This window comes from Diceros bicornis, chromosome 4, assembly GCF_020826845.1.
Source record: "Diceros bicornis minor isolate mBicDic1 chromosome 4, mDicBic1.mat.cur, whole genome shotgun sequence".
NCBI lineage: Eukaryota > Metazoa > Chordata > Mammalia > Perissodactyla > Rhinocerotidae > Diceros > Diceros bicornis.
Window position 1 is genome coordinate 68,350,706 of NC_080743.1, and position 27,104 is coordinate 68,377,809.

At 45.4% G+C, this 27,104-nt stretch overlaps 2 protein-coding genes across 8 annotated transcripts; both read left to right on the plus strand.

Annotated features, from left to right (window-relative positions):
- The first annotated feature begins 983 nt into the window (after positions 1-983).
- FCRLA (Fc receptor like A) lies at positions 984-10,793 on the plus strand. Of its 5 annotated transcripts, XM_058539685.1 has the most exons (7): positions 1,000-1,106; positions 4,016-4,033; positions 4,274-4,465; positions 4,788-5,054; positions 5,520-5,804; positions 6,657-6,805; positions 8,205-10,793. In XM_058539685.1, the coding sequence occupies exons 1-7, from the start codon at positions 1,028-1,030 to the stop codon at positions 8,235-8,237; spliced, it is 1,023 nt and encodes a 340-aa protein (XP_058395668.1). In that variant the 5' UTR covers positions 1,000-1,027; the 3' UTR covers positions 8,238-10,793. The 5 variants fall into 5 exon arrangements, with proteins under 5 accessions (XP_058395669.1, XP_058395668.1, XP_058395666.1 ...); XM_058539686.1 differs by lacking the exon at positions 8,205-10,793 and having other exon boundaries at positions 984-1,106; positions 6,657-8,135; XM_058539683.1 differs by lacking the exon at positions 8,205-10,793 and having other exon boundaries at positions 4,313-4,465; positions 6,657-8,135.
- A 4,732-nt stretch (positions 10,794-15,525) lies between these two features.
- FCRLB (Fc receptor like B) lies at positions 15,526-20,020 on the plus strand. 3 transcript variants are annotated; one of them, XM_058537967.1, is made up of 6 exons: positions 15,526-15,556; positions 15,842-15,862; positions 16,226-16,480; positions 18,071-18,337; positions 19,017-19,295; positions 19,605-20,020. In XM_058537967.1, exons 1-6 carry the CDS (start codon positions 15,526-15,528, stop codon positions 20,018-20,020), a joined length of 1,269 nt encoding a protein of 422 aa, XP_058393950.1. The 3 variants fall into 3 exon arrangements, with proteins under 3 accessions (XP_058393950.1, XP_058393958.1, XP_058393965.1); XM_058537975.1 differs by having other exon boundaries at positions 19,150-19,295; positions 19,605-19,938; XM_058537982.1 differs by lacking the exon at positions 15,842-15,862 and having other exon boundaries at positions 19,150-19,295; positions 19,605-19,938.
- The last annotated feature ends 7,084 nt before the right edge of the window (positions 20,021-27,104 follow it).

A 27,104-nucleotide genomic window follows, 5' to 3' on the forward strand; every position in this document is an offset into this window, starting at 1 on the left:
CTCAATCAAACAGCAAACATTTAGAGGCAGGGACAATGGTTCCCATAAGGCTAACTGGAGCTGAAGAGAGATGCTATAGCCTCCATATTGGCCCTATTCCTGAGTCTCCTCAGGTTTCTCAGGCTATCGAATGCCTCTTGTCTCTAATTTCCTCAGGATCGGTGGCTTGAGCTTTGGCCATGAGCCTGAGCTCCGGGCTTACTGCTGGGTCCTCTGGAAATCGATTTTCTTTTTTCCTCTGCTCTTTCCCAGGGGAGTCTCTCTGCCTTGTACTCAGATTTCCACTGAGACTGAATAGACTTAGTCATGGTGCAGAAACAGAGAGCTGAAACATGAGTCCAGAGAAATTTGTGTACAAATTTGTGTGGGCTTTGGATGGTAGGAGATCATAAGGGACTAATCTAATATCTGATTTGGTGCCGTTACCAATCTTCTTCCCCTTCCTGTGTTGCTCCGGTCTGGTCACCAGAAACACGTAAGGCTTGGGTGAGGATAGGGCAAGATACTTGAATTCTCATCATTGCTCTCCTAGTGATTTTCCCTGTAGCCTTCAAGCAATTTCCTGCCTCTTGTCCCCAGTTGTTTCGCCAGTGAAGTGGAAGATTGTTGCACTGACCTTTCCCAGAGTGTTTGTGAAGGCCAGTGGGATATCAGACAATTACATGCTTTCAAAGGTCTCTGAGCTCTATGGGGGACTTCTGGAATAATTGAGAGCACTTTCCCAGAGTGTTTGTGAAGGCCAGTGGGATATCAGACAATTACATGCTTTCAAAGGTCTCTGAGCTCTATGGGGGACTTCTGGAATAATTGAGAGCACTATCGTTCCATCCACAACCCTAAGGATGCAGAAGATGCTGATGCCAACCTAGCCAATCTGAATGATGAAAGCCAGTCACAAAGTTGAAAATAGGCCCCAGATGCAAGGGGACGAGACAGTTAGATTTACTTCCTCTTTTCTAATTTGAGAGGTTTCGTATTGAGCAAAATCAGTGTGTTAGAAGCTGCAGGACACTTAAACACCGTCACCATGAAGCTGAGCTGTGTCCTCATGGCTGGGGCCTTCTACTTCTCTCTTACTATGCTCTGGACAGCTCAGATACTACTGGGTAAGTGAAATGTTTGAATGTGTGGAAATGGAGATATGCCTGACTGTGGGAAGAGACCCAAACGAAAGAAACGCAGACTAACTTCTGCCCTCTAAAGAAGCAGTGTTCAGGTGGGATATGAAGGATAGATATTAGGAAGTTTGGTGTGCAGGATTGAATGGATCTTTCCGAATATAAAAACCTTCAAGACGTTTCCATCCTAAAAGTCCCCTTGACTATGATGCTCTCGCTAGCTAAAATCTCAACTCTTTTCTTCCTTTTCTCAGATAAATTTCTTGAAAAAGAATTCTGTACTTGCTATCACCACTTCCTCACTTTTCACTCACTCCTCAATGCTCACACTCTGGCTTCCATCAGAATCAATTTTGCTCAGGATGCAATGACCTCTGTATTGAGTGGGCCATTTCACACTCTTTAATTCTTAACCTGCTGGACTTCTCTGCTGCATTAGGCACTGTTGATCACTTATTCTTTCTTGGCATTCTCTACTCTGGCTTCCAAGCACCATTTTCTCCTTATTCCATCTACCTGCCTTTGTCCTTTTGGTGGTTTCTCTTATCTTTCCCTTAAAGACTGGTATTTTCTACAATTGAATCCTTGTCTCCCTACTCTTCCTTCTTTACACAATCGTCTTAGTGAGCTAATTTGTCTGTATAATTTTCCCACTACAACTGTATAATTAAGAGTTCTAAATCATATCTCCAACCCTAATTATTCTTTTGAGTTTCAAACTCAAATATCAAGGTTTGCACAAGACATATCTACCTACAAGTATCTCAGCACAATATGACCAGAGCTGAACTCATCTGTCCTCTTGGCCTCTACCTCTCCTAATTTCATCTTTTACTATTTCTGATCTCAGTTAATGGCATCCACCCAGACATCTAGGCCAGAAACTTGGGAGACAACCTAGACTCTTCCCTCTCCATCCTCTGCATATTACGAATCAGAAGGTTTGGCAAAATCTACCTTCTAAATTCCTCTTAGAGACAGTCCCTTCCTTGAAACATAGCTAATAGTATCCTAGGACAAGACCTCATCATTTCTGACTTGGGCTAGTCCAATAACTTTCTAACTAATCTCCCTGTCTCAGTCTTATGCCCTTGAAATGAATTCTGCACTCTGCAGCCAGAGTAATTTCTAAAATTCAGGTCTGCCAGCCCAAGCTCCTTATGATGGCACACAAGGCACACTCTAACCTGGCCTTTATTTAACCTCTTCAGCCTCTACTCTCACCCTTTGAGCCATGCAATTTATGCTCTAATAAATCCCAACATGCTTATATTCGCACATTCACACACCAGATTCTCACCTGTCTCCAAAGCTTTGCTTCTACTGCTACCTCTCCCTGAAATGAGCTTTCCCCATTGTCCGCTACTCCCCTCTCACTTACAAACTTCTAGGCATCCCTAAAAACTCAGCTTAGGAAATCTTCCTTGAACCCTCCTCTCTGCTCTGATGGCTGCTTGTGACACCTCTTTCTTATTACTTTCCTCCTAATGCTGAAACAATCTCTTCATATGCCTGCGTCATCCACTAAACTGAAAGTTATTTGTAGACAAGGACAATGCCTTTTTGTTTTTGTTTTTTTAACCTTGTCTTATGTATCTTCGAATTCCCAGCACCTGCATTGTCCCTGCACAATAATTTTGTTGAATTGTTTTATTGAACTCAAACAGGACTGGGTGACTGTATTGAGATGCAGCAATGGTATTGTGGCAAGAACTCTAGACATGACGTAACTCAGACACTCTGGTTCAAGCCCCTCTTCTTTTATTTACTACCTCTATGAAACTTAAGAAAAATCACTTTTTATATCTCTGAATTCAGTTTTATTATTCATAAAATGAGAATAATAATACCTACCACATAGTTTATTGAGTGAAAGTGCCTGGTAGCCCAATAAGATTTTATTTTCAAAAAGGTGAGGAGGCTGAATCCAGTTGAGTGACAGGGGAGGAAGTGAAAAGGGGTAGCAGAGCGGTGAAGGGAGTTGAGAGAGGATCTAAAGAAAGCACCTGGTTCTGACGTAATGAGAATTAGGAGGTAGAGAGGGGCCTTGCTAAGGGAAGTTACAAGGTCAAAGAAGAGTATTGGGCCACTGAGAGTGGGAACAAAGGCAAGTGGGACAAGAAAGGACAGAGTGAAAGATTGAGTGCACGTGAATGGCCATGGGCCTGGAAGAGGGGGAGAAGGATTAAGAGGGACAAGAAGCAGTTACGGAGATAGAAGAAATGGAATTTACCTTGCCTGAGTCAACCATGGAGCCAAGAGATATGTTGAGGAAATGTGGTGAGAAATCCGTAACTCTGTTTCAACTCGGAAGTAAAGAAAGAATTGTTCCATAGTTACCAGTACAGACTAGGAGTAGAGGGTCAGGGGTAGAGAGAAGGACATAGAAAGGGCTCTACATTGCCAGGGAAAGTTCAAGGTAGAGATGATTGAAAAACGAAGACCTGAAAGGGAGAGCAAGGAAGGAGGAGAGACACAACTAGGTACTGAAAGCTATTTGGTAGATAATATATTCAAAGATGAAGAGCCAAGTGAATGTTGGGAAAATGAAAATATGGAAGAAATCCCCCAAGGAAGGTCTGAGGACTGAAGTAGATCGTGTGTGAACAGTGAAGGAAAAAGAACACTGATTTTCTTGCTTCATTCCCTACTCTCTTTTTAAACTTTGGCTAAGTTAATTGACTTTTCTAACCCCGTTTCTTTAAGATTTATAAAATGGGAATGAAATCACATACCTAGAAATTTTGTGAAGATTTAATAGGATAATGTGTGAAAGTGTCTGGCACATGGTAAACACCTGATGAATGCTAGAATCTGATCATCTCCCTTCCCATCCTGTCCTGTGTCTGCCTGCTCTGGGGTCATCATCATCTTTGGACTCTGGTTTCCTGCATCAGCAGCTGGATGTCACGCTGGTGAGTTCACCATTCTGCCATTCTGTCCCCTCCCTCTTCCCCAAACCACAGTCCATTCACTGACAGCACATGGAAGCCAGTAAATCAAGTCAAAACTATCCCTCTGAGAGACCCATATGGGTCTCTTGGAAAACAGGTTTTGATGTCTTCTTATTCTCACTCTAAAAAGGATGATTCCCCCCAGGAGAGGGAGGAACCTCTGTGGAGGGCAATTTCCTGTCCTCTTTCTCCAAATCACAGCATCATTTTCTGGTTCTTCTTGGGCCATACCCTCTTCAGCTGCCAGTTTTGAGACGCTACAATGTGAAAGACCTGTCAGGAGCCAGGACAGCAGCTGCCACACAGATGAAGACTTGACAGGCCCAAGAGAAGTTGACTTCCAGCTCAAGGGATACACTTTCAGTCAACCCTTCCATCTGATTGTGTCCTACGGTGAGGTCCCAGAAAGGACTGACCAGTGCAGGCCTGCTCTTTCTCCCATTTCCCAAACCTCTCCTTTCAGCCCTATAGCCCACTCAGTAAGGTGCCCCCAGGAAGTTGGCCATGGTATGAGATACCTTCTTCGCCATCTTCAGCCCACAGGAGCCAGGGTGCCCTCAGTCCCAGGCCCTAACAAAGTTGTTCCGCACTCCCAACCAGGAGTGAGAGTTACCTGGACCCTCAGAGAAAGTTTAGGGGGGTCTGGTATGGGCAGCACTGGGGGAGCTCCCAAAGAAGGCAGTGGGTCACACTCAGCTCTTGCTTTGGGTCACAGACTGGCTCATCCTCCAAAGTCCAGTCAAGCCCATATTTGAAGGAGACCCACTGGTTCTGCGCTGCCAGGCTTGGCAAGACTGGCCACTGACCCAGGTCACCTTCTACCGAGATGGCTCAGCCCTGGGTCCCCCTGGACCTAACAGGGAATTCTCCATCGCCGTGGCACAAGAAACAGACAGCGGGAACTACCACTGCAGTGGCGTCTTCAGGAGCCCTGGTCCTGGGAGCCCAGAAACGGCATCTTCTGTGGCTATCATAGTCCAAGGTGAGCGCTAGAGGTTGTGTTTGTGGCAGAAGATGGTGGGGAGAGACAGAGGAACCAAGAATGTCTCTCACTGGAGATAGTAAGATCACTGAAGTCCTCAGGAACATGTTGCTGGCAAATGCCCAAGTTAGGCTTCAGGAGAGGTAGCATCTCAGCACTGCTTTTCAAGTCATTTAGCGCTACTCCAAGTTCAGCATGTTTTCTACCACTCTGTCCCACAGATCTATGCTTCCCAATGTTTGCAGATTGGACATCTGGACTATTGTCCAGTTTGCCCATCTCTGGATCTTTTCTAGTCCTGTCTACTTGAGGAGAGAGAGGACTTGAAAGATTCAAACGGAACTTTTCTAAGACAGCTCATTACTGATGGAAATAGGGGAAGGAAAGTGTGACTGGATTTCTTTGCCTGTCATGGGTCCCCTGATGTCAGATGGCTGAGCTCTTCTTTCTCACCTATCTCTCTAGAACTGTTTCCAGCTCCAGCTCTCAGAGCCACACCCTCAACTGAACCCCAAGAGGGAGGCCCAGTGACCCTGAGCTGTCAGACAAAGCTGCCCCTGCAGAGGTCAGCCACCCGCCTCCTCTTCTCCTTCTACAAGGACAGTAAGACAGTGCGCAGCAGGGGCCTCTCCTCAGAATTCCAGATCCTCACAGCTTCAGAGGCACACTCTGGGTCCTACTGGTGTGAAGCAGCCACTGAGGGCAACCAAGTTTGGAAACAGAGCCCCAAGCTGGAGATCAGGGTGCAGGGTGAGTTAGTGTGTATTTGTCTGTTTGGTGTGTGTGAAAAGGCGGGGATAGGAAGATTGGGCTCATGAGCTGGGATTCAGTGTAAGCAGGTTAAGAAAAGACACAGAAGAGGCAGGAACAATAAGGCAGAGTCCCTGGTTTTGGAAGAGAGCACAAATAGGGAACTTCTCCCTCACACCATGGTACATATCTCACCAAAACAAGACGTCAGCCAGCTCCACAGCTGCTGCCCCATAGACCTTACACTCCCTACATGAACTTGGGACATTGGTAGGAATATAGTATCTGAATGAGGTTGAGGTAGTCTGGAGTTTATGTTCTATTCTGGGAGCCTCCATTACAAAGGCTGCACTTGACCTGAAATATAGCCACAAGAGGTGTCCAAGGTAATGAGGGGACTTGAATCCACGTCATAAGAAAAGTAATGGAAAGGATGGGAGGTGCTCATCCTGAAGAAGAGATGACTTAAGGGGCCAGCAGAGAGTGTCCTAAAAATGCTGAAGTTTGGCACAAGGATGAGGAATTATACTAATGTCATATACAATAAAGAGGTTGACCTATGACCAGTTACCACATCTATGTGCTGGGAATTAGATTCTGCCTTGATAGAGGAGAAACTAGCTAATATCCATAGCCCTTTAATGATAACATCTCATTGCTGATGATTTTCAAGCAAAGGTAGCCAAGCTTCAGATTCAAATTTGGACCAGGAGGGACACTAGAGTTCTCAAGTCTCTGCTGCCATTGGGCCCTACACCTACTTTCAGAGAACAAGAAAACTTGACCAGGAATATGAGGGTGGGGATAGAGTCATACTTCTCTCTTGTATGTGCCTCCTATCCCATTATCCAGGTCCCTCCAGCTCTGCTGCATCCCCCACCTTGAATCCAGCTTCTCAGAAATCAGCTGCTCCAGAACCTACTCCTACAGAGCCCCGTGAGTCTCTGCCTCCACTGCCTACCCCTTCTTCTGAGGATCCAGGCTTCTCCTCTCCTCTGCAGGTACCAGACCCCCATCTGCATCACCGGATGGGTGTTCTTCTCAAACAAATGCAAGATGTGAGAGCTCTCCTTGGTCACCTGCTCATGGAGCTGAGGGACTTGTCTGGCCACCTAAAGCTTGAGACCACAAAGGGTCCTGCTAAATATGAGTAAACAATTCATCTGCAACTACCCCCAATAAATTCAACTCTTTCTATTTTTTGTCATTCTGTCCTATACATATGCATAAATAGTTTTATAAATTGCCCAATGTTTTGTTAGAGTTACAGAAATAGGTGAATATAAATAAATTTGTACAACGTGATAATTGGAGTTTAGCTATAATTATGTACTCTCTCTTAACATGACAACATAATCCTGGCCCTCTCTAGGCCAGGAATTGCCTTCTGCTGCCCAGACCAGAATCTGGTGATTGAAAGAGAAGCAATGAGATGGATTTAATGCAGCAGTCTCAACTGGGGGCAATCCCCCACCCCCAGGGGACATTTGGCAATGTCTGGAGACATTTTTGGTTATCACACTGCGGGGAAGGGTTGCTACTAGTGAGTAGAAGCCAGGGATGCCACTAAATATCCTGTAATACCCATGACAGCTCCACACAACAAAAGATTATCTGGCCCAAAATGTCAGTAGTCTCGAGACAGAAACCCCAGCCTTATGGAAGCTGGGTGTTGGACTCTGGGGTGGGTCTTTGTCTCTTCTGCTTACTCTCCCCTCCCAGCTTCATTCAGCAAATATACATGCTGATATTCTGTTGGCCTCTGCTACATGCCCAAGTTTATGCTAAGTATACTCACAAGACAGTGTTTCTGTTTATAGAGGGTTTAGACTTTGGGATGTAGGGGCAATAACACCCCTACCTAAAAAACGATTAAAGCAGGGTATATAAAAAATTCCCACAGGTCCTACCGGACTCAGAAATATGTGATTGAGCATAACATTGCTGGAGAAGCAATTATTTGTTTTAATTCATTTGTCTCTGAAATATTTTTCTTTAAAAACACACATAAATCTATTTTTGTACTATAATAATACTTTTTTCTGTGTTTGGACTGCTTTAGACATTCTCAGCAAATGAGGGCTAGCCTGACAGAATTTACAGTGATCTTTGATCAATGAGTTAGCACACTATTTTACAATGACCTCAGCAAATGAGCATTCTACCGTGTTATCCTAAATCATGTGGTGTGATGTTATCCACTGTACTCTTTCATTGTGCCATTTATTCTGTGCCTAGTTTTGACCCACAAAGTTTGCAAAAGATGTATATGTGATCATTCCAACATGCCACAAAGAAACAAAGGAATAAAATCATGCTGGATGTTAAAAATTCGAGTTTTATGGTGGTTCCTAGAGCCCTCTAAAATCAAGTTTTATTGTGATTCCTAACACCTTCCAGGTGAAAGATCAGGAGGTAATTGGGAATTGGTAAAAGTCCATAAATATCACTGCAGCCTGAGAGGATTGATTAACAACGGTATGAACGAGAGTTGCAAGAAATGACGACCAGAGGTATGTCATGACTTTGGTGGATTTGAAAAAATGGAAGCTCAATTGCCAATGGACAGTGCTGGATGTACCTCCAAAGATACTATGTTATAACCATTCTACATGGAGTTGATTTCAGCTAATGGTACCATTTTCACGAATGCATCCTGCAAGCTCATGCTAAACAGGGAAATCATGTACAGATAATAAAAGCTATCAGAGATCAGAAAAGGAAGAAACAGAAGCAGCAGGCTGAGATAAGTGTCAACTCTGTACTCCTCATCCATGTGTCTGTGTGCACCTCTATCATGACATTGCATTTGAATTTTTCATTACCTTTTTCTGTTCAGTAGAGGGTGAGCTCTTTGAGAGCTCCTTGAGCTCTGTGTTCCACATTGACTTTGACTCATTGGTGTCCAGTTTAATGAGGCATATTTAAGCTCTGAGTAAATTTGTTTAATTGAATTGAGTTGGGTCAGCATAATAAGGGAAGGCATCTTGATGAAGATGGGAATTAAGCTGGACCTTAAAGAATAAGTGGCATGTCTGGCATCAGCAAAATCTCCAGACTCTGCCCAGGGGACCCAGCCTGGGTCAAGGACTTGGAAGCTTCAGGGAGAGGATCTCCTATCATCAGGGATGAGGAAGGCAAGAACAGAGCTGAAAGAATGAGAGAGACAGAAAGAGAGGGGAGGAGGAGCTTTTACCTGTCTCCATCTGTGTGTCTAGCCTGAGGAGGTTGGAAAGGGGGTGGGGAAGAGGAATTGTTGTGCTGGACTTGGTTTTTGGTCTGTGCAGCTTAGGAGTCTGTAACCCACAGAGGTCCCAACGCAGCTGTGCTGGATATTGTCTCTGAAATAAACATTAGATAGTAAGCATGTCCATTGTCTTGTAAAGTTGAATACTTGCATACCCTATTACCCGGAATTCCATGCCTGGGTGTATATACCTACGAGAAATTTTAGTATATGTGCACTGGAAGACAGGTATAATGATGTTCACAATAACATTATTTGTAAAAGCAAAACTTTGGAGTCAATTCAGTTGTTCACCAACAGAAAAATGGATAAATTGTGCTATTTTTGTAGAATGGAATACAAAGCAACAGTAAAAATGAATGAATCATAGCTAAAATGTAGCAACATAAAAGAATATCAGGAATATAACAGTGAGTGAAAAAAGTAAGTCCCAGAAGATACTGTGTAGTGTGATGCCCTCTATACAAAGCTTAAAACACAAGTAAAACAAAGGAATATATTGTGTAGGCATTCACACAGACATACGAGAAACCTTTAACAAAAGGCATGAAAATGGAAACACCAAGGTTGGGATAGTAGTTACCTCGGAGGGGCTGATCTGGGAGACCATGGAGGAAGAGCACATAGGTAGGTATAAATTATTAGTAATTTTTTTTTTACCTTCTCTGAGTAGGAATTTAGACCTCCTTTAAATATATATATTTCTCTAAATCATCTTCAGATTACTTTATGTTTTCTGCCTTTATCTTTGCTTAGAGGTAATAAGAAGCCAAGTTTGTTACCTACAATGTGGAGTTGTTCTTCCCTTTATTGATCCTCAAGTAACAATATCAACCTATCAAAGACGGCTCCAGAATACTCTTAGTATTGCTAGATTTGGTGAACCTTTGTTTGTTTGTTGACCTTAAAGTCATGACTAGATATGTTTCACACATTTTCCCCAGCCTTAATCAGACCAGACAAGATAGCTAATTTTCTTCAGTACTGAAGCACCTTCATTTAATTTGACATTTATGTGCAAAGTATTGTGCAAGGTGCTGGAAGAAAAAATAAAGATGAATATAACGTGATCTCTGCCCTCACAGGAGCGTTCAATTGAAGTTTATGAGGAAAATCTGGCCTCATACAGATTTGTTGTTGGAAAAGGGAGGAGCATTTTAAGAGCCTTTTCATATAATTAAGGATATTCTTTGATGCTTCACAAAAACTCGACGAGGAGTGGTTTCTTAAAGATGAGTTGCAATATGGAATCTGAAACCATATCAATAAACATTTCTTACCCTGTTACATTAAAATCCATTGGTCCTTCCTGTACTTTAAATGAATCTTTTACCCATGCATTTGAAAATATTAGTTCACAAAGTTATGTGGATCTTTCAAACGTTGATACCATTTCATTATATACAGTATTTTAAAAATCACATTTAATATCATTGCCAATATCATCAGAAAAGTCTTTAATTACTGGGAAGCTGTCAAGCTCATGATGATGAATACAAATTGTCCAAAATTCTAATTTTCATTTGAAAGCTTGAATTTTATCATTGGCAATAATTACCGTCAGATATTTTCCTTGAAGTGACAGCATCACTTTGTTCACTTTTGAGAAAATGTCTGCGGAATACCCAAGTCTGAATGACCATAGTTTTCCAGTCATTCTTTCAATTAAAAGTGACATTCCGTGAAAAGAGCAGCTAGTTCTGCTCAGAACTCAAACAGTTGCACAACAGCTTTCCCCAAAGGTAGCCCTTATTTCAGTAGGAACAGAAGGGCATGCTTCCACTTCATCACACAGAACATTAAAAAGATGTATACCTGAGCTCAAATTTTAATAAAATTAACTTTTTTTTACTATTTTATCGAGGTTTTATTTTTGTTCTGTTTTTGTTTTTTTACTGTGAGTGCATGATGGTGAAAAAATAGTTTGGTGCCACTGCCTTAAACTGTGCTGAGGAGCCAGTAGTTTTACCCCCCACTGCTTTGCAAATCACCGCAAATGTCAACCTAGCGAGACAGGCAAATAACCTCTTACTATTGTTATAAAAATAGTTTTGACTTTGCAGACCCCCAAAAGGGTCGTGAGAACCCCCAGATATCTACAGACCAAACTTTGAGAATTACTGGATTAGATCGTTCTTATTTAGATCATTTCTCAGAAATCTCATTATTTACGCGTTTCTGAAGAGAAGAACTCATTTATCTTTCCATTCCTAAGTGAGTTCTCTATGTGTAACAAAATAATTATTGACCTCCACTTCAGGTCAATCATTTTAATGTTTTTGACTGGATGCTTTTTAAAAGTCTAAGTTGATTATACTACATGTTCCTTTATTTCGTATTACATCTGTGAGAAAAAGCAACATCTTCTGCACAGCAAAGGAAACAATCAACAAAATGAAAAGGCAACCTATGGAAGGGGAGAAAATACCTGCAAACCAAATATCTGAAAAGGAGTTGATATCCAAAGTATATAGGGAGCCAGCCTTATATATATATATAACGAACTCATACAACTTAATCGCAAAAAAACAATACAAATAACCTGATTTAAAAATAGGCAAAGGACCTGAATAGACATTTCTCCAAAGAAGACATACAAATGACCAACAGGTATATGAAAAGGTGCTCAACATCACTAATCATCAGGGCAAAGCAGATCAAAACCACAATGAGGGGCCAGCCTGGTGGCATAGCAGTTAAGTTCACACTTTCCGCCTCGGCAGCCCAGGGTTCACGGGTTCAGATCCTGGGCATGGACCCACTCACCACTTATCAAGCCATGCTGAGGCGGTGTCCCACATAGAAGAGCTACAGTTCTACAACTATGATATACAACTATGTACTGGGGCTTTGGGGATAAAAAAGAAAAAGAGGAAGACTAGCAACAGATGTTAGCGCAGGGTCAATCTTCCTCAAAAAAAAAAAAATCACAATGAGCTATCACCTCACACCTGTTAGAATGACTATTATCAAAAAGACAAACGATAACAAGTGTTGGTGTGGCTGTGGAGAAAAGAGAACTCTTGTGCCCTGTTAGTGGGAATGTAAATTGGTGCAGCCACTATGGAAAATAGTATGGAGGTTCCTCAAAAAATTAAAAATAGAACTACCTTATGACCAGGAATCTCACTTCTGGGTATATATCCAAAGGAAATGAAATCAATATCTCAAAGAGACATCTGTACTCCCACGTCCATTGCAGCATTATTCACAATAGCTGAGATACGGAAACAACCTAAATGTCTGTCGATAGATGAATGGACAAAGAAAATGTGAGATAATTATATATATATTATACACTTACACACAATGAAATGTTATTCAGCCTTTAAAAAGATTCCTGCCATTTGCAACAATATGGGTGAACTTGGAAGACATTATGCTAAGTGAAATAAGCCAGACACAGAAAGACAAATATTGCATGATCTCATTTATGTATGAAATCTAAAATAGTCAAACTCATAGAAGCAGAAAGTAGAATGGTGGTCATCAGGGGCTGAGAGAGAGAAAGAGAGAGAGAGAGAGAATGAGGAATTGGCTCACAAAATTACGGAGGCTGAGGAGTCCCACAATCTGCCATTTGCAAGCTGGAGACCGGGGAAAGTACAATTCAGTCCAAGTCCAAAGGCCTGAGAACCAGGGGGGCCAATGGCGTAAACCCCAGTCCAATGACCAGAGAAGATGAAATGAGATGACCCAGCTCTATCATTGAGGCAGGGAAAAGAAAGGAGCGAATTCCTCTTAACTCTGGCTTTTGTTCTAAAAGAGAAAATAATATCTAGAATACAATACTATTTACGTAAATTAATAACACTAAATATTTCTCAAGGATAAAAAGATGCATGTACATAGGAACATACAGTAAATATCGTAGAGTGGGTGCTTATGTGGAGGAGAGGATAACGGTAATATAGATGAAGGGGAAAAATAATAAAGCAAGAGAAGGGACTTGAAAGGACTGGTGCTGACGGTCTGCCATGAGCGTGAGAGACACAGAGCAGATTTTGAAGAGAGACAGACTTCTATTCAATTTCCAGTTCTATCGCCTCAGGGTCCTCATATGTGAAATGGAGATAATAATAATCCTTCCTCAAAGGGCCCTTGAGGGCATTAAGTGAAGTAGTATCTGTGAAGCACTTGGCATGGTGCCTGCCACACGCCACAGCGTTCATGCTACAGCCCTCGCTGAGAGTGAGCTGGTGTCATGACCGTCAGCAACAGCAGTATTATCTTATTATTGTCATCATCATCACTGGAAACATTTTATTCATGAGAATTCTTATCAGACGATGGAATATCTTGTCCAGAAATTATGTTGTGAGAGGCTTCAAAGAATTTCTCAGGTAACAAATGATAATTGCTAAATTTCTCTCCATAGTAAAGGGGTGAAGAATTAGAAATTCTGCAGGGAAAAGTCCTGGATGGAGAAAAAGATCCAACTTGCGGAAAATGCAGAAGAAAGCCTAGAATAAAGAAATGTTGGGGGCCGGCCCTGTGGCTTAGCGGTTAAGTGCGCGCGCTCGGCTGCTGGCGGCCCGGGTTTGGATCCCGGGTGTGCACCGACGCCCCGCTTCTCTGGCCATGCTGAGGCTGTGTCCCACATGCGGCAACTAGAAGGATGTGCAACTATGACATACAACTATCTACTGGGGCTTTGGGGGGAAAAAATAAATAAACAAATAAAATTATTAAAAAAAAAAAAAAAAGAAATGTTGGGTGGGAGATTCTGCAAGCCAAATTCTGAGCATTGTATGATATGAACTCTATCGGTGATTCTAGAGATATTCAGGGAAGACTGTACACCTCATGAACTTTGGGTGTAATCAGGTTTCTTGTGGAATCTGATGAAGTGACTGAGATCTGTGTTCTGAGTGAGAAGCCAAAACAGCATCAGCTTGTGTAGACTAAGGGGACAGCTGATGGGTGTGTTACATTCCTGTCACAGAGGTGGGGGCCTGGTGCAGAAGCCAGACCTCTGGGGCAGCTGTGGATGATGTGAAGACGCCCACACTGGCCCGGGATGAGGTGTCAGGCCGAGTGTGGGGGAGCCCGCGTGCATTGCCTAGCCCAGGCACCGCTAAAGAGCCAGTTTATGATCTCTGTTCTCAGTATCCGCTTCTTCTCTCCCTCTGCTGCTCCTAAGCACCTTATCAAACACCTCCCTACTTTTCAGACCCATATGACTCTCTCTCCTTTATCAAAATTTGCTCTCAAAACAGGATCTGAAGTGGCCAGCATAGTTTAAATGACCAATCATATTTCCCTAAGAGGCATTTGCATTTTTAACAAGGACTAGCACATTAAGAGAAACTATGAGAGAATTCTCAGAGTGAAGCTTTGGGCATCAGCAAGCAAGGGGGAAAGACACTGTCTTAAAGAGAGTCGACAGTGTCTGACAGTCGATCTCCTTCCTGCCAGAATTCCAAGGGAAGGAGGTGCCCCAGTACTGAACAGCCACAGGTTAGGACAGGAGACCACCCAAGGAGACATACTATCAGGTTGGAAAATTCATTAAGTATTTACATGAGAATTCAGGTTCCCCATTGCTCAGGGTATGATCATGTGTCTCGGAAAGCACAAGAAGTAGGGCCAGGAGGTCGGGTCTGAGAAGATTCTGAGGGACTGACGCAGTGACTTCTCTGCCACAGGTAAGGAGTCCTAGAACTGAGGTGTGGTTGGGCAGATTTGCCGGGATGAATAGAAGGAAGGAAGGCATAAGTGAGTGGAGATGCCATAGGGTGAGATCCTTGGGGTGCATAGGAAAGAAGAGTTTTCTAATTTCCGAGGGTTTTAGGTTTCAGGAAGGAAGAAAGAAGGGGAAACACATTACATTTCTATCCTTGACTGGGACACTGGAAGACAGTGACACAGACGGTGGTTGGCGAGTCATGTCTTTCTGTCTACTCATCTGTGGGAGGATGTGAGCTCTGGGTGCAGGAAACCCAAAGTCAACCTCACTAAAGGCCTCACACCAATGTCTGTTATCAAGGAATGAGCAGAATAAAGACCCTGGGTGGAGCTTGAGGACATGAAAATGTGTCCTCCTCAATTGAGGCTTACAGGGCTGACTGGAAGGTGGGGAGGAGGTGAAATGGGAGTGGGATGTCAACAGGAGCCTGAGGGTGGCAGGGTCACCTGCCAGAGCCTGGGGTTCTATTTGGTTCTCTTGGGCTGCTGAGGGCACAAGCTCTGCTCAGCAGGCCTTCACCACAGAAGTTGGGGCTGGCCTTAGATGTGAGGTGGTTGTAGGAGTGGAGGTGGGACAATGCCTGGTGCTTGGGACACCTGAGAGTTGACACATGTCCAGCCTGTCTCCTGCTCTCTGCAATCTACTATCTTCAGGAATTAGGAATGGGTGGGAGAAGCAGCAATGTCTCTCAGTACTCAGTGGTCAGCGTTGGTCACCTCTCTCTCCTCCCGCATCCCATGTCGGTGCATCTCCGTCGTTCTGCAGCTGCTGCAGGGAAGCCCATCATGTGGGCACTGACAGCCCTCCTGCTCCTGAGTGAGTCCTCAATGAGGCAACAGCAGCATAAGGACTTTGGGTGTGGGGTGTGGGCCAGTGTCTGTGTGTGTGTGTTGGGGGGATATTCAATCCTCGATTCCAAACAATTCATTATCTATTTTTGGAGGGGCAAAGACGCGGGTTCTCAGAGCAGAGGAAACTAAAGGCAGAAGAAAAACAGGTCTTGAGACCTGTTGAGTCTTTCTTGTGGTGAATAGAGTCCCTTTCTTCCATCTCATCTCCAACATTCTCCTTCTTCTTCCTTCTTTAATTCTTGTTTTGCAGTTCCAAGCAATGGGCAAGCCGGTGAGTCTTATACATCCCTGATCCCAGTTTCCTACATCTTCCACTCCAGCCCCCCTAAGTGACCTGCTTGGGTACTCCCCACTTTTTGGCTGTTCTGGGATAGTGCCTTTTCCCACTCCTCCTCAATCCCTGTGACTCAGTTTGCCTGTAGGCACTTAGAAAGGAGTGCACTTAGAAATGTGTGCTAACTGAGGCACTAATAGTGTGTAGCCCAATGCGGTCTCTCCTCCCTGAGAGGTGGGTTAGTAACGTGGGCTGGGTCCCGAAGCTGGAGTTTTCTGAGATTTCTCAACCCTAGAAGGCATCTTTGGGCACCTCACCTTGATTCTCTTTTCCACATTGCCCCCTCCCACACACCCCCAGCTACTCTAGAGAAGCCCATATTGTCTCTACACCCGCCTTGGACCACAATCTTCAAGGGGGAGCGGGTAACCTTGCGGTGTGATGGGTACCACCCTCTGCTCCTGGAGCTCCGGCCCATCAGCACTCTCTGGTATTTGGGACACCTACTCCTGCCCTCTCACAAGAAGAGCATCGAGGTGCAGACACCAGGGGTGTATCGATGCCAGACAAGGGGAGCACCTGTCAGTGACCCCATCCACCTCTCTGTGTCCAATGGTGAGTGGTCTGAGGAGGAGGGAAAGGACAGCACCTGTCTCCTCTGGCAGTACTGGCCCTCCTGTGGGAGAGGACACTGGGCCACTCCCATCGGGGCAGGAACCAGGGGCTATCTCAAGTCTCTGGAGCAGGCAGGGGCCTGCATGGCACTCTGCGAGGGATGCAGTAAAGCTTGTCTGCTCCCAAAGGTCCCCTCACCCTCCTGCCACTGTGGGCGGCAAATAAACATTTCTGTTTGTTTATGAGACTAGTCAGAAGAGCAGAGGCTCTGAGGACCTGGGATACTGGACAGAAAAGTTTGCCAGAGGGCAAGGAGAGAAAGGGCAGAGCAAAGCAGGAAAAGTGAGGGTCCCTGGGCAGGCTGCATGCAGCTGGGGGAATTACTCTTGATTGAACATTGTAGTGCCTCTCTGCGCCTCCCATCAGTAAAATAGGGACCATAATAGTATCTATCTCTTTGGTTGTTATGAAGATTATAAATGAACTACATCATATTGTTAAAGAAAAAAGCAGCAGTTGAACAGAGTACTTAATCAAAATTTTATTACAGACATGTACGTATGTGTACACGAGGGTCAATTAAGAAATTGACTTCCTGGGATACTTACAGGGTTTCAAAACAGAATAAGAGAAATAACAATTTTTCATTAGGGCCCAGGATTGGCTACTTCATAGGGAATATAATATCTTAGCCTGGTAGGTCACAATTTGTATTCAGAATTTAAAGATCATCACTCAGTGTTCAGATTAGCACTTATACACACTTCACATCCACACTCTGGTTTCTCGTTTGGAAATCGATGGTGAGTACAGACAAGATACTGACCATGACAGACTGTGGTTACTGTTTGCGGAACTGAGAGTAGCATATAATTGTGGCTGTTACTTGCAGAATTCATTTTCAATGTAAAACACCTAAAATAGCATCTAGCACATGTTAGGGCTATGTGTTAGCTATGATGATGACGTTGACGGGTAAATACAGAGTGCTGTGGGAAGTACCTAAGGCTGTCCTGGGGCTTAGGGACATTTCCTGGGGGAGATAAGGTCTAAGCCTAGACCTACAGGACAGGCAGACCTCAACTAAGACAGGTGAAGCGGAGTCTTCCCAGCAGGTACAAAGGCTCTGGGCTCCGAGCAGGGCCACTTCTTCCAGCGGTTCAGTATGGCCGCGCTTAGTCTGCATTAGGAGTGGAGGGTGGAGAGGGTAAAGGAGAAATGGGGCAGGGGAGAATACTGAGATGATGCTGGAGTGGTAACCGGGGGCCAGGTCAGGAAGGCCCTGATGCCACCCTAACGAGTTTAAACTGCATTCTGATGGGCGTTACTCTTTGAGGTGGGAACCAAGTCTCAGGCATCTTTGACTTCCTGGTACCTAATCAAAGACCAGTCCTCCCCTTTCCCCACTCACCAACTAATGCTCCCTGCTCTGAGGCTCCTGGGGTGCCTGCCGCTCAGTCAGCGGGGAGTGAGTTGGTGGGGGAGGGGAAGGAGAGCAGCTCTACGGGGGAAGCAGGGAGGTGGAGAATGAGAGACCCCCAGGGCTGAACTTCCTCTTGGAGTTAGGCCTGTCTGTGGTGACTGTCGCAGACTGGCTGATCCTGCAAGTGCCCTATGCTGCGGTGTTCGAGGGCGAGCCGCTGGTCATGCGCTGCCGTGGCTGGTATGATAAAATGGTCTACAAGCTTCACTACTACCACGACGGCCAGGCCGTGCGCTACTTCCACTCCAGCGCCAACTACACAGTGCCGCAGGCGCGCGCCAGCGACAGCGGGCGCTACCAGTGCTCCGGCACCATGCGCATCCCAGTGGAGAGCGCGCCCATGTTCTCCTCCAAGGTGGCCGTGACCGTGCAAGGTGGGGGACACGTGGGGCCCGGGAGGGAGGCAAACGAGCGCTGGGAAGTTGTGGGACAGGAATCAGGCGGAGAAAGGAGAGGCGGAGATTCACGTAGCTGCCACGTGGCAGATTTCTCTGCTAGACCACTGACACTTTCTCCTCTCCTCCGCAGTGAAGGCGCCACTCGATCTGCAGCCTGCGTGGGGGCGGGTGTCCCTTCCACACACCCCGGCTTCTTACTCAGGGTGGGCACTCCACATAGGGGGCAGCTCTGTCCACAGCCCCAGCCAGAATGGTGGCGGCAGTGGTAGGGGGTCGCTGTAGGACTGGGGCAAGGGAATGGCTCCTGTGCGTCCCGCGAGGCAGGCGCAGCGACCCCCTTCTGGGCTGGAGAAGACGAGCTGGGTGTCAGCCGGGATGTGACATTAAGCATCTGGCCCGGTCCCGCCTCTCCAATCTTTTCCCGTCCCTTATGGACTCGGTCCCCCTACCCCACATTTCAGAAGGCTTTCCTTCCTCCCTCCACGCGTCCACACAGACTCCTCCCACACCTTCTTGGCCCCCTGGGTGGCAAGGAGCCCTCGCGGGAAACCGGAAGGAGAGGGGTTGCGGGGCCGTGAACAAGCGGGACCTGGTGCCCTGGGACCTTTGCTCCGGGCTAACGTGCATCCCAGCCACAGGGTCCCCCTCTCCGCAGAGCTGTTCCAGGCCCCAGTGCTGAGGGTGATGGGCCCAGTGGAGGCCCGCGGTGGGGTGGTCGTGCGCTGCGACACGCGCCTGCACCCGCAGAAGCGCGACACGCCGCTGCAGTTCGCCTTCTACAAGTACAGCCGCGCCGTGCGCCGCTTCGACTGGGGCGCCGAGTACACGGTCCCGGAGCCCGAGGTCGAGGAGCTGGAATCGCACTGGTGCGAGGCGGCTACCGCCACCCGCAGCGTTCGGAAACGCAGCCCATGGCTGCAGCTCCCAGGGCGAGGTGAGTGACCTCACGCCCTCCCGGGACGTCCAACCCGGCGGGCAGCCCTGTCTCAGCCTCTGGGCACCTACAGTCTTCCCCGCACTCCTCCTCCTGCCACCTGCACCTGCCTTCCCCTTTCACCGTCCCCGCCCTCTTCAACCCCTTCGGCTCCCTTCCCTCCTCTGCATTCCTAGTCCTGCCCTCCTCCCTCCCCTCCCTGGCCCAGTGCCTCCCTCCCACACACCCAACTCCTCGCCCCCTCCTTCCCCCCGCAGGCCGTGGGAGAAGGATTGCAGCCGCGCGGTACTCAGTGTGTTGCTTTCACAGGTTCTCCCCTGGACTTGGCGTCCACCACCGCCCCCGTCCCACAGGCCCCTGCCTTGGCGCCCAGTAACAAGCCGCTTTCCTTCAGAAAGTCCCCGGTGTCCAGATCTGTCCCATCGGTCACCTCTGTCTCGAACACCACCTCAGCGGGGCTGCAGTTCCCAGCCGGCAGAGCCCCCACTGCTGGACCACCGGCCTGCGCTCCGCCCACCTCCTTGGAACAATCAGCTGGAGCCCTGAAACCCGACGTGAACCTTCTGCTCCGAGAAATGCAGCTGCTCAAAGGCCTTCTCAGCCGGGTGGTCCTGGAATTAAAGGAGCCACAGGCCTTCCCAGAGCACAGGGAAACACTCGAGACCCTCACTTCCCACTTGGCTGCGAGCCCGGGAACACCGGAAACCGCTACTGTGGAGAGCTGAGGTGGGGGGAGGGGGCTACTGTCCCCTCTCCAGACTCATTCATCCCTGGTCTCTCCCGCTTCCCATCACCTGGCGACCTTTCAAAGCCGTCTCTGTTTGCATCCCTTTATTTTGCAGTGGTTTTTAAAGAAGCACGCATAAAGTGTGGTAGTTGATGATCTCAGTCTTACACAGCATATTTGAGCAGTTGGTAACCACAAGGCCTTCCCTCTGATCTCTTCCTTCCCCTCACAGGACTCAGTAAGAAGTTGAAACCTGTTATTTACTACTTAGAGGTTCATGTTTGGAAGTGAATTTAGTCATCCTTAGCTTTTCATATAAGCCCACCCAGCACATATTTCAGCACAGGCAATTTTTTGGTACTTAAGGCCATTGAGGTAACTGAGCCCTGTGGAACATTTTAGGGTCAAGTTGTAATTATTCATAATGAATTTAATGTTAATTTTAAAAAAACTTTCAGTTCTATTTCTGATGAGTTTATACCCTCAAAGTTCTGGGTTCTATTTAGTTTTAGAGAGGGAAAGGTATTCGTGTGGGCCTCCCATTCCAGGTGATAAGGGTCAGAGTTCTGTTAGACTGGCCCAGATGCGCCTCCGGCCCCACTGTAGCTAGATAAACTGGTGGGCTCTGGTAACAGCAGATAGGCCATGCTCATTTTAGCCATAAATTAAACAAGAGGTACCATTTGCACTGACAAATCTCTTTGAAGAAAGTTTAAGTCAAATCCTCAAAATTGCTAAATTCCAGTTTTTTAGCAGTTTTTTTTACTTCCCTAAGAGCGATTCTAACACTAACACACCTAGACACACATGTGCACAATCTGTATCCCACCCTGCGTGGATACTTGACTGTCACTTGAAGGAAAAAAACAAGGGGCCATTTCAATTGCAATTTCAGAGGTGTGCTCCCTACAAGTCCATTTTCATGAATCTCCCATCTGCCTACTACAGCCATTGGTTCTCTGCAGGTTGGTGTGACTTGTTCTCAGGAAGTCTCGCTCTCATTGGATCCATCAGTTAAGCTTCACTGTTACGCTTAGAACTGATAACAACTCTACTCTCCCATTTACTTCTACATGATAGATCTTCAGTCACAACCCAATTTCCCATTTCTTTTTGAGTGATTAACCAGAATACATCAACATCCTTCCTCATTTTCTCCTTAGTATTATCTTCACCATGTTATTATTACAAAGTCACTAAAATTATACAGGGAGAGAGGCAGGCAGGTACACACATAAATTACAATGCAATTTGATAAGTACTCTATGAAACACTATGGGAATGCAGAGAAGGAAGCTGAATCTTGAAGGCAGAGCAAGAATTCACCAAGTGGAGATGTGAAAAAGATTGAGGGGAAGGGCATGTAGGCTGAGGCAGCAAAGGCATGGAGATGTGAAAGTGTGTGTTTACAGAGCTGCCAATAATTGGGAGTCGTTGGAGAATTATGTGGGGGGGGGCGTGTGGAGGGGGCGTATTTTAGGAAGAAGGTGGCAGGAGATGAATGTGAGGAAGTAGAAAGAGATCAGCATGTGAAAGTTTTCTTAAGTCCTTTAGCCTGTTGAGTATTTGGGATGGATATTTGGAAGCATTCCTTAGATGAGGGCATCAATAAGTCTTACTGGAGGAGATGCTAACTTAAAATTAAAAAAGAAGAATCAGATAAACTGATCTCAGTGGACGCTTTCTGATCCCTGAGAAAGTATGTCCAGGCTCCTATAATCCAGTTCTGGGGTTCTAGTTTACAAGGGTCTTTGTGGCTCTGATTTCCAGCTTTCTAAAGCAGGCTCATCTCACTTTTCAGAACTCTCCTCCCAGGAAGCCTTCTATGCTAACCCCCCTCTACCCCAGTGGCCAGGATCCTTCCCCCTTCTGATTTTGTTCCCCTGATTTTCTGCCAGCCCTGATCTAGACGGGAAGTGGCAAGCATCAGTGCCAAGAGGCTTAGTAATCAAAGGATCCCAAGTCATAAAAAAAATAAGTTGATCATTTTTTAAGAGAGCAAAAGAGTGAAATAGCCACTCACAAGACAGTTAGTGTGGCAGTATCGCCTTCATTTACACCTTGTTAACAGCCACGCTATCCTTCTTCTCGTCCTGCCACCTGCCTGCATTTAGAACTAGGGATGTGGGGGATGGGGAAGAAAAAGGTCTTATGAGTGAGAACAAAAATCATTCATGACAATTTTTCTGTAGGTGGAGGGAAGGGAATTGATGTTTACGCCCTCTAGACTCCACTGTCTCTAAGCCCCCCAGCTCTCATAGATCACCCCCTACAATATCTGTTAATGATTTCCCAGGAAAGCCTGCACTGAAGAAATAACAGCTTTGCCTCACCCAGCCTCTGTCTGAGTTTCCAACACGCATTGAGAGAAGCAGAAGGCTAGCTAGCCCAAGGAGAATTTCAGAGCTCATTCCCAAGCATCAAGCACAGCAACAAGATGCTGGAGAAGCCGGGGGAGGAAGCTGCTTCTCTCTGGTTCTCTGATCAGTTCTGTGGCTCAGACTCAGGCCTCAGACCCTAAACTTACTATGTCCACACCAGATACCAAACAAGGAACCCAAATGTCCTCCGTCAGAGAGCAAAAAGGATCCTGGCAGGTTCCATTTGGATCTCAGCCTTACTCTCTCATTCTGTCCTCCCCAAGTTTGTTGCTTATATCAACTTTACTTTACGGAAAGAGGGAACTCTTTGGGTTCCACATTTATGACTTTTTTCCTGAGACAGTGAATCTAATCCTCTAGGTTAAGGTCCAAACTCCCTATCATGGCATAGGGAGCCCATTCACCCTGTACTGCAGCCACACCAACCACTTGCTCTTTCCCCAGCACACCAGCCTCTTTTGTGCCTCTATGCCTTTGCATGTACTTTTGCCTCATCCTGTATGGGGAACTGCACAGGCCTTCTGAGCCCAAGCTTCCTCATCTGCAAAATGAGAGAAATAAATAAAAATAACCCCACAGGGAGAGAGAAACAAATAAACAGACACTTTCATTAAGACAGGAGATGCTAATGTGCTTAGAAGCACAGAGGAAGGGCACTAAACCCAACATGGGGGTTCAGAAACCACTTCCTAGAGAGATGACATCTGCCAGTCCCTATTGATGGACTATTAGATTTTTCCTAAACTTTTGATGTTTCAAATTATGCCGCAATGAATATCCTTACACCTATATCTTTATGCACATATTTGAATATATCTGTGGGATAAACTCCTAGAAGTAGAATTGCTGGATCAAAGGATATGAGTCTTTTTAATTTTAGTAGATATTGTCAAATTATCCCTCAAAGAGGTTGTACCAATTTGCACTTCCACTAATTATGCGTGAGAGAGCTTGTCTCTCCTACCCCAGTCAAGAGAGCACATCATCATACTTTTATTTCTTAATTAAACCCAGAGAACCTCTTGACTCTTTATCCACTGTTGAATGCCTCCAATTGGACCCTGATAGCATTACTAACGGTACATCATGCAGCAGCCCAGCAGTACAGTCCCCCTGGAGTCAATGGCCCTGTTTGTAATGCTAACCCGTCCATTTTCTGAATTCCTTGCTAGCTAGTTCACAGTTAACTAAGGGAAATGCACTCCTGACTATACTTCCTTATTAAACATGGACTTCGGCCAAGTAGAGCTCTTATTCTAAGCCAGATTATCCTAGTTCTTCACCAAATTTCCATGTACTACATGTAACATGCTATAGTTCGCCCATATTGGTTTAGTTTGTTCCCCAGTCATTACTCCTGCAAAGATAATTGGCTTCAATGCTGACATCCTATTTATAATAAGAGGTCTCATATAATTGTACATCCCTGATTCAGCTAACATCTGAGGCTAAAGAATTGGTACAACACACTTTAGTCTTTTTCAGTTCCAAGGAGCCACTCTCGTTACCGTGATGTGGGAGATGACCATTCTCCGATCTCTTAACAGTAATGTGCCCCCAATGTAGCATGTTAAATAGGCAAGCTAATTAGCTTTGGACCTAAAGGTGGCAGAGTATAGAATTTAAAAACCCTGGCTTAGGAGTCAATAGATTTGGGTTCCAGTGTCACTTTTACTACTTACCAGCTATGTAGCCTTGGGCGGGATACTTTATCTCTGAAGTTCGGCTCCCTCATTGTAGGATTGTGGGATAAACCATTAAAGAAAACTCTAAGAAAGAAAAAGTAACCAAGTATCCACACAACGTCTTTTAGGCTTAATTAGAAATAGAATTTTTTTAAATCACAAATCACTCTTACATATGCATAAAAAGGAAAATATGAGGGAAATAAATTGAGTAAGGTATTCCTAAAAGTTTTTCACTTTCAGAGTCTGACTTTTCTCAATCACTTTTTGACTCAGATTTATCTATGTCAAAATCTGTGAATTATCTATGAATTTTCCCACTTTTGTAACATCTTCTTTCCTCTAAAGAGTATTAGTAATGCAGCATTTCTTAAAAGAAGTCATAAGAGTAACAGTCACTGTTTCCAGACTTTTTAACCGGCTTTGTAATTATCTGGAGCTAGCTTACTTTTGACTTCTGGTTCAGGTGTGTTGCTAAACACGTCTGATTCACCACCCACTCCACCTCTCCCCACAACCTACAATTGTTTCACTGTTGTCTCTAGAAATTTCTTCCAAGCTGCTCACACTCACTCTGTAAATTTTGATACTGGCATTTTAATGTTCATGTTTATGTCAGCAATGAAAACTATGACAAGACAGCAATTATAAGATGCGTTATGATTTCAGAGATGTTAAAATATAGTTTTAAAAAATCTTAGAATTAATAAAATAGAAAATGTACCCTGAAAGCAAATCTCAAAATGTCTGGGAAAAAAGTTACATATGACCCTACAAGTAGCCAGAGACTAAAGGTGGACATCTTTAGAGATGAATTGGAGGTCCTCAAAAATCTGATGGAAATTTAAAGACTGTTTAGTTCAACCAAGAAACCACTTCTTGAGACCTTTCTAAACTTCTTCTGCCATATGACCATGCAGCCACACTTGACTTTTTGTGAGGATGTGGCTGGCCCTCATTACCTCCCAAGGACAGCCCACTTTATCTTTGGACAGCTCTGGCAATTAGAAAGTTCTTCCTGGGGCCGGCCCAGTGGCGCAAGAGGTTGGGTGCGCGCGCTCCGCTGCGGCGGCCCGGGGTTCGCTGGTTGGGACCCCAGGCGCGCACCGACGCACTGCTTTGGCAAGCCATGCTGTGGCGGCCTCCCATATAAAGTGGAGGAGGAGGGGCACGGATGTTAGCCCAGGGCCGTCTTCCTCGGCAAAAAAAGAGGAGGATTGGCGGATGTTAGCACAGGGCTGATCTCACAAAAAAAAAAAAAGAAAGAAAGTTCTTCCTTATATACAAGAGCAAAATGATTTTGTTATAACTTCTACTCACTGTTCTTCCTAGGGTTAAACAGAAGAAATCTAATTCCTGGTCCTCTTGTTGGCCCTCCAGATGTTTAAAGACACTGCGTAGGTTACGCTTAGGTTTTCTTAGAGATAGACTCTTTTTTTTAAACTGTTTTTTCAGTGTTTTCAACTGTTTCTAATTTTGAGTTTCTTCTCCACCCTGGCTTTTCTGAGCACATCTCTAGTAGCTCTATATTTGGTTTCAAATGTGGGGCCCACAATGACTGCTCCGGTGGGTGTGTCCAGGGCGAATAAGGCAGGAAGGCATGATTTTATTTTTATTTTTTACAATTAAGCAATTGCACTTGTGACAGGATGTCAAAAGTGATATTCCATGAGACAATAGAAGTGAAATTCTGAAGCCAGATTATCATATGCAGAATTTACAAAGGAAATGGTTAGAGATCTGTTCCTTGACTTTTGGACTCTGAAATCACATCAAGGAGATAAAAAGGGGTCAAGGTACAGAAAGGAGAGAGGACTTGTGAAGGGATTTCTTTGCCATGATGTGAGTCCCCATCAAAATTTTTCCTCATAGTGGGGAGGTATGGGCAGCTTACCACCTCCTCCTCAAGCCTAATGAGGGAGACGCCCATAGAGTCACCCAGAGCGGTCTGAAATGTGTTCCCTGCAGTTGGCAGACAGAGGGAACTGGGCCTGACTCATGTCTGAGAAAGCTAAAGTGAGCTGCAGCTGCAGGATAGAAGAGCCTTTTTGGGGATCAGCCTGCATTACAGAATATCCTGGGGCAAAGCCTTGTGTGTGTATTTCGGTGGTTCATGAAAGACAGAGAGCTGGCATGGGGTTGTCTTGATTCCTATAAAATAAGGCCACCAGGAGGGATAGACAAAGGCACCCAAAAGCTGGAGGTGAATCTGGATGCCTAGGAGCAGAGGGAAGACGTGCAAGCGAACACGTGGAAGACAGATGCATGTGCCTTGAATACAGGACCGGAGGAGAGCAGTCCCCAGAGAAAAGCATCTCCCAACAGACCACAAAAGTGCCCGTGGGAGAAAGAGTTGGCTTTAGCTGCCTGCCAAGCTCAGAGAGCAGGAAGCTGCCCAGCCAAATAAGAACTTTCTGTTACTTTACCCCTTCTCCCTCCTTTCACTCTTCCCTCCAACTTTGGCTTTGGTGAGTAGCAAGGAAACAGATGCAAATGAGAGGGGGAGGAGATGGGGGGGGGAGGAGTGGGGAGAGAGAATGTGAGAGAGAGAGAGAGAGAGAGAGAGACAGAAAGAAAGAGAGAGAGAGAGGGAATCCAATCAAACTCCTTCCCCAAGTCAGGACCTTAGCTGGGTAAGTAGGAGGACAAAGACTTAACTTTGAATAAAGATAAGAGGTCAAATTGAGATCTAGAACTGGGCATTCTAATTTATAAATTGAAACTATGCTTGTGACCTAAAGTCATTACAGGATTGTCCATTACCAAGAGAAGCAGAAAAATCATGGATCATCTCAAACTTTGATGTACACATGAATCACCCAGAGCTCTTCTGCAAATGCAGATTGTGATTCAGTGGCCCTGGAGTGGGGCTTGAGATTCTGCATTTCTAACAAGTTCCCAATTGATGCCAGTACTGCTGGTTCTCAGGCCACACTTTGAGTAGCAGGGTGCTGGGAGCAGGGGAAGATTACCCCATGGGATCAATTTTAAATGGATTATGAAAGATAAAAAAGCT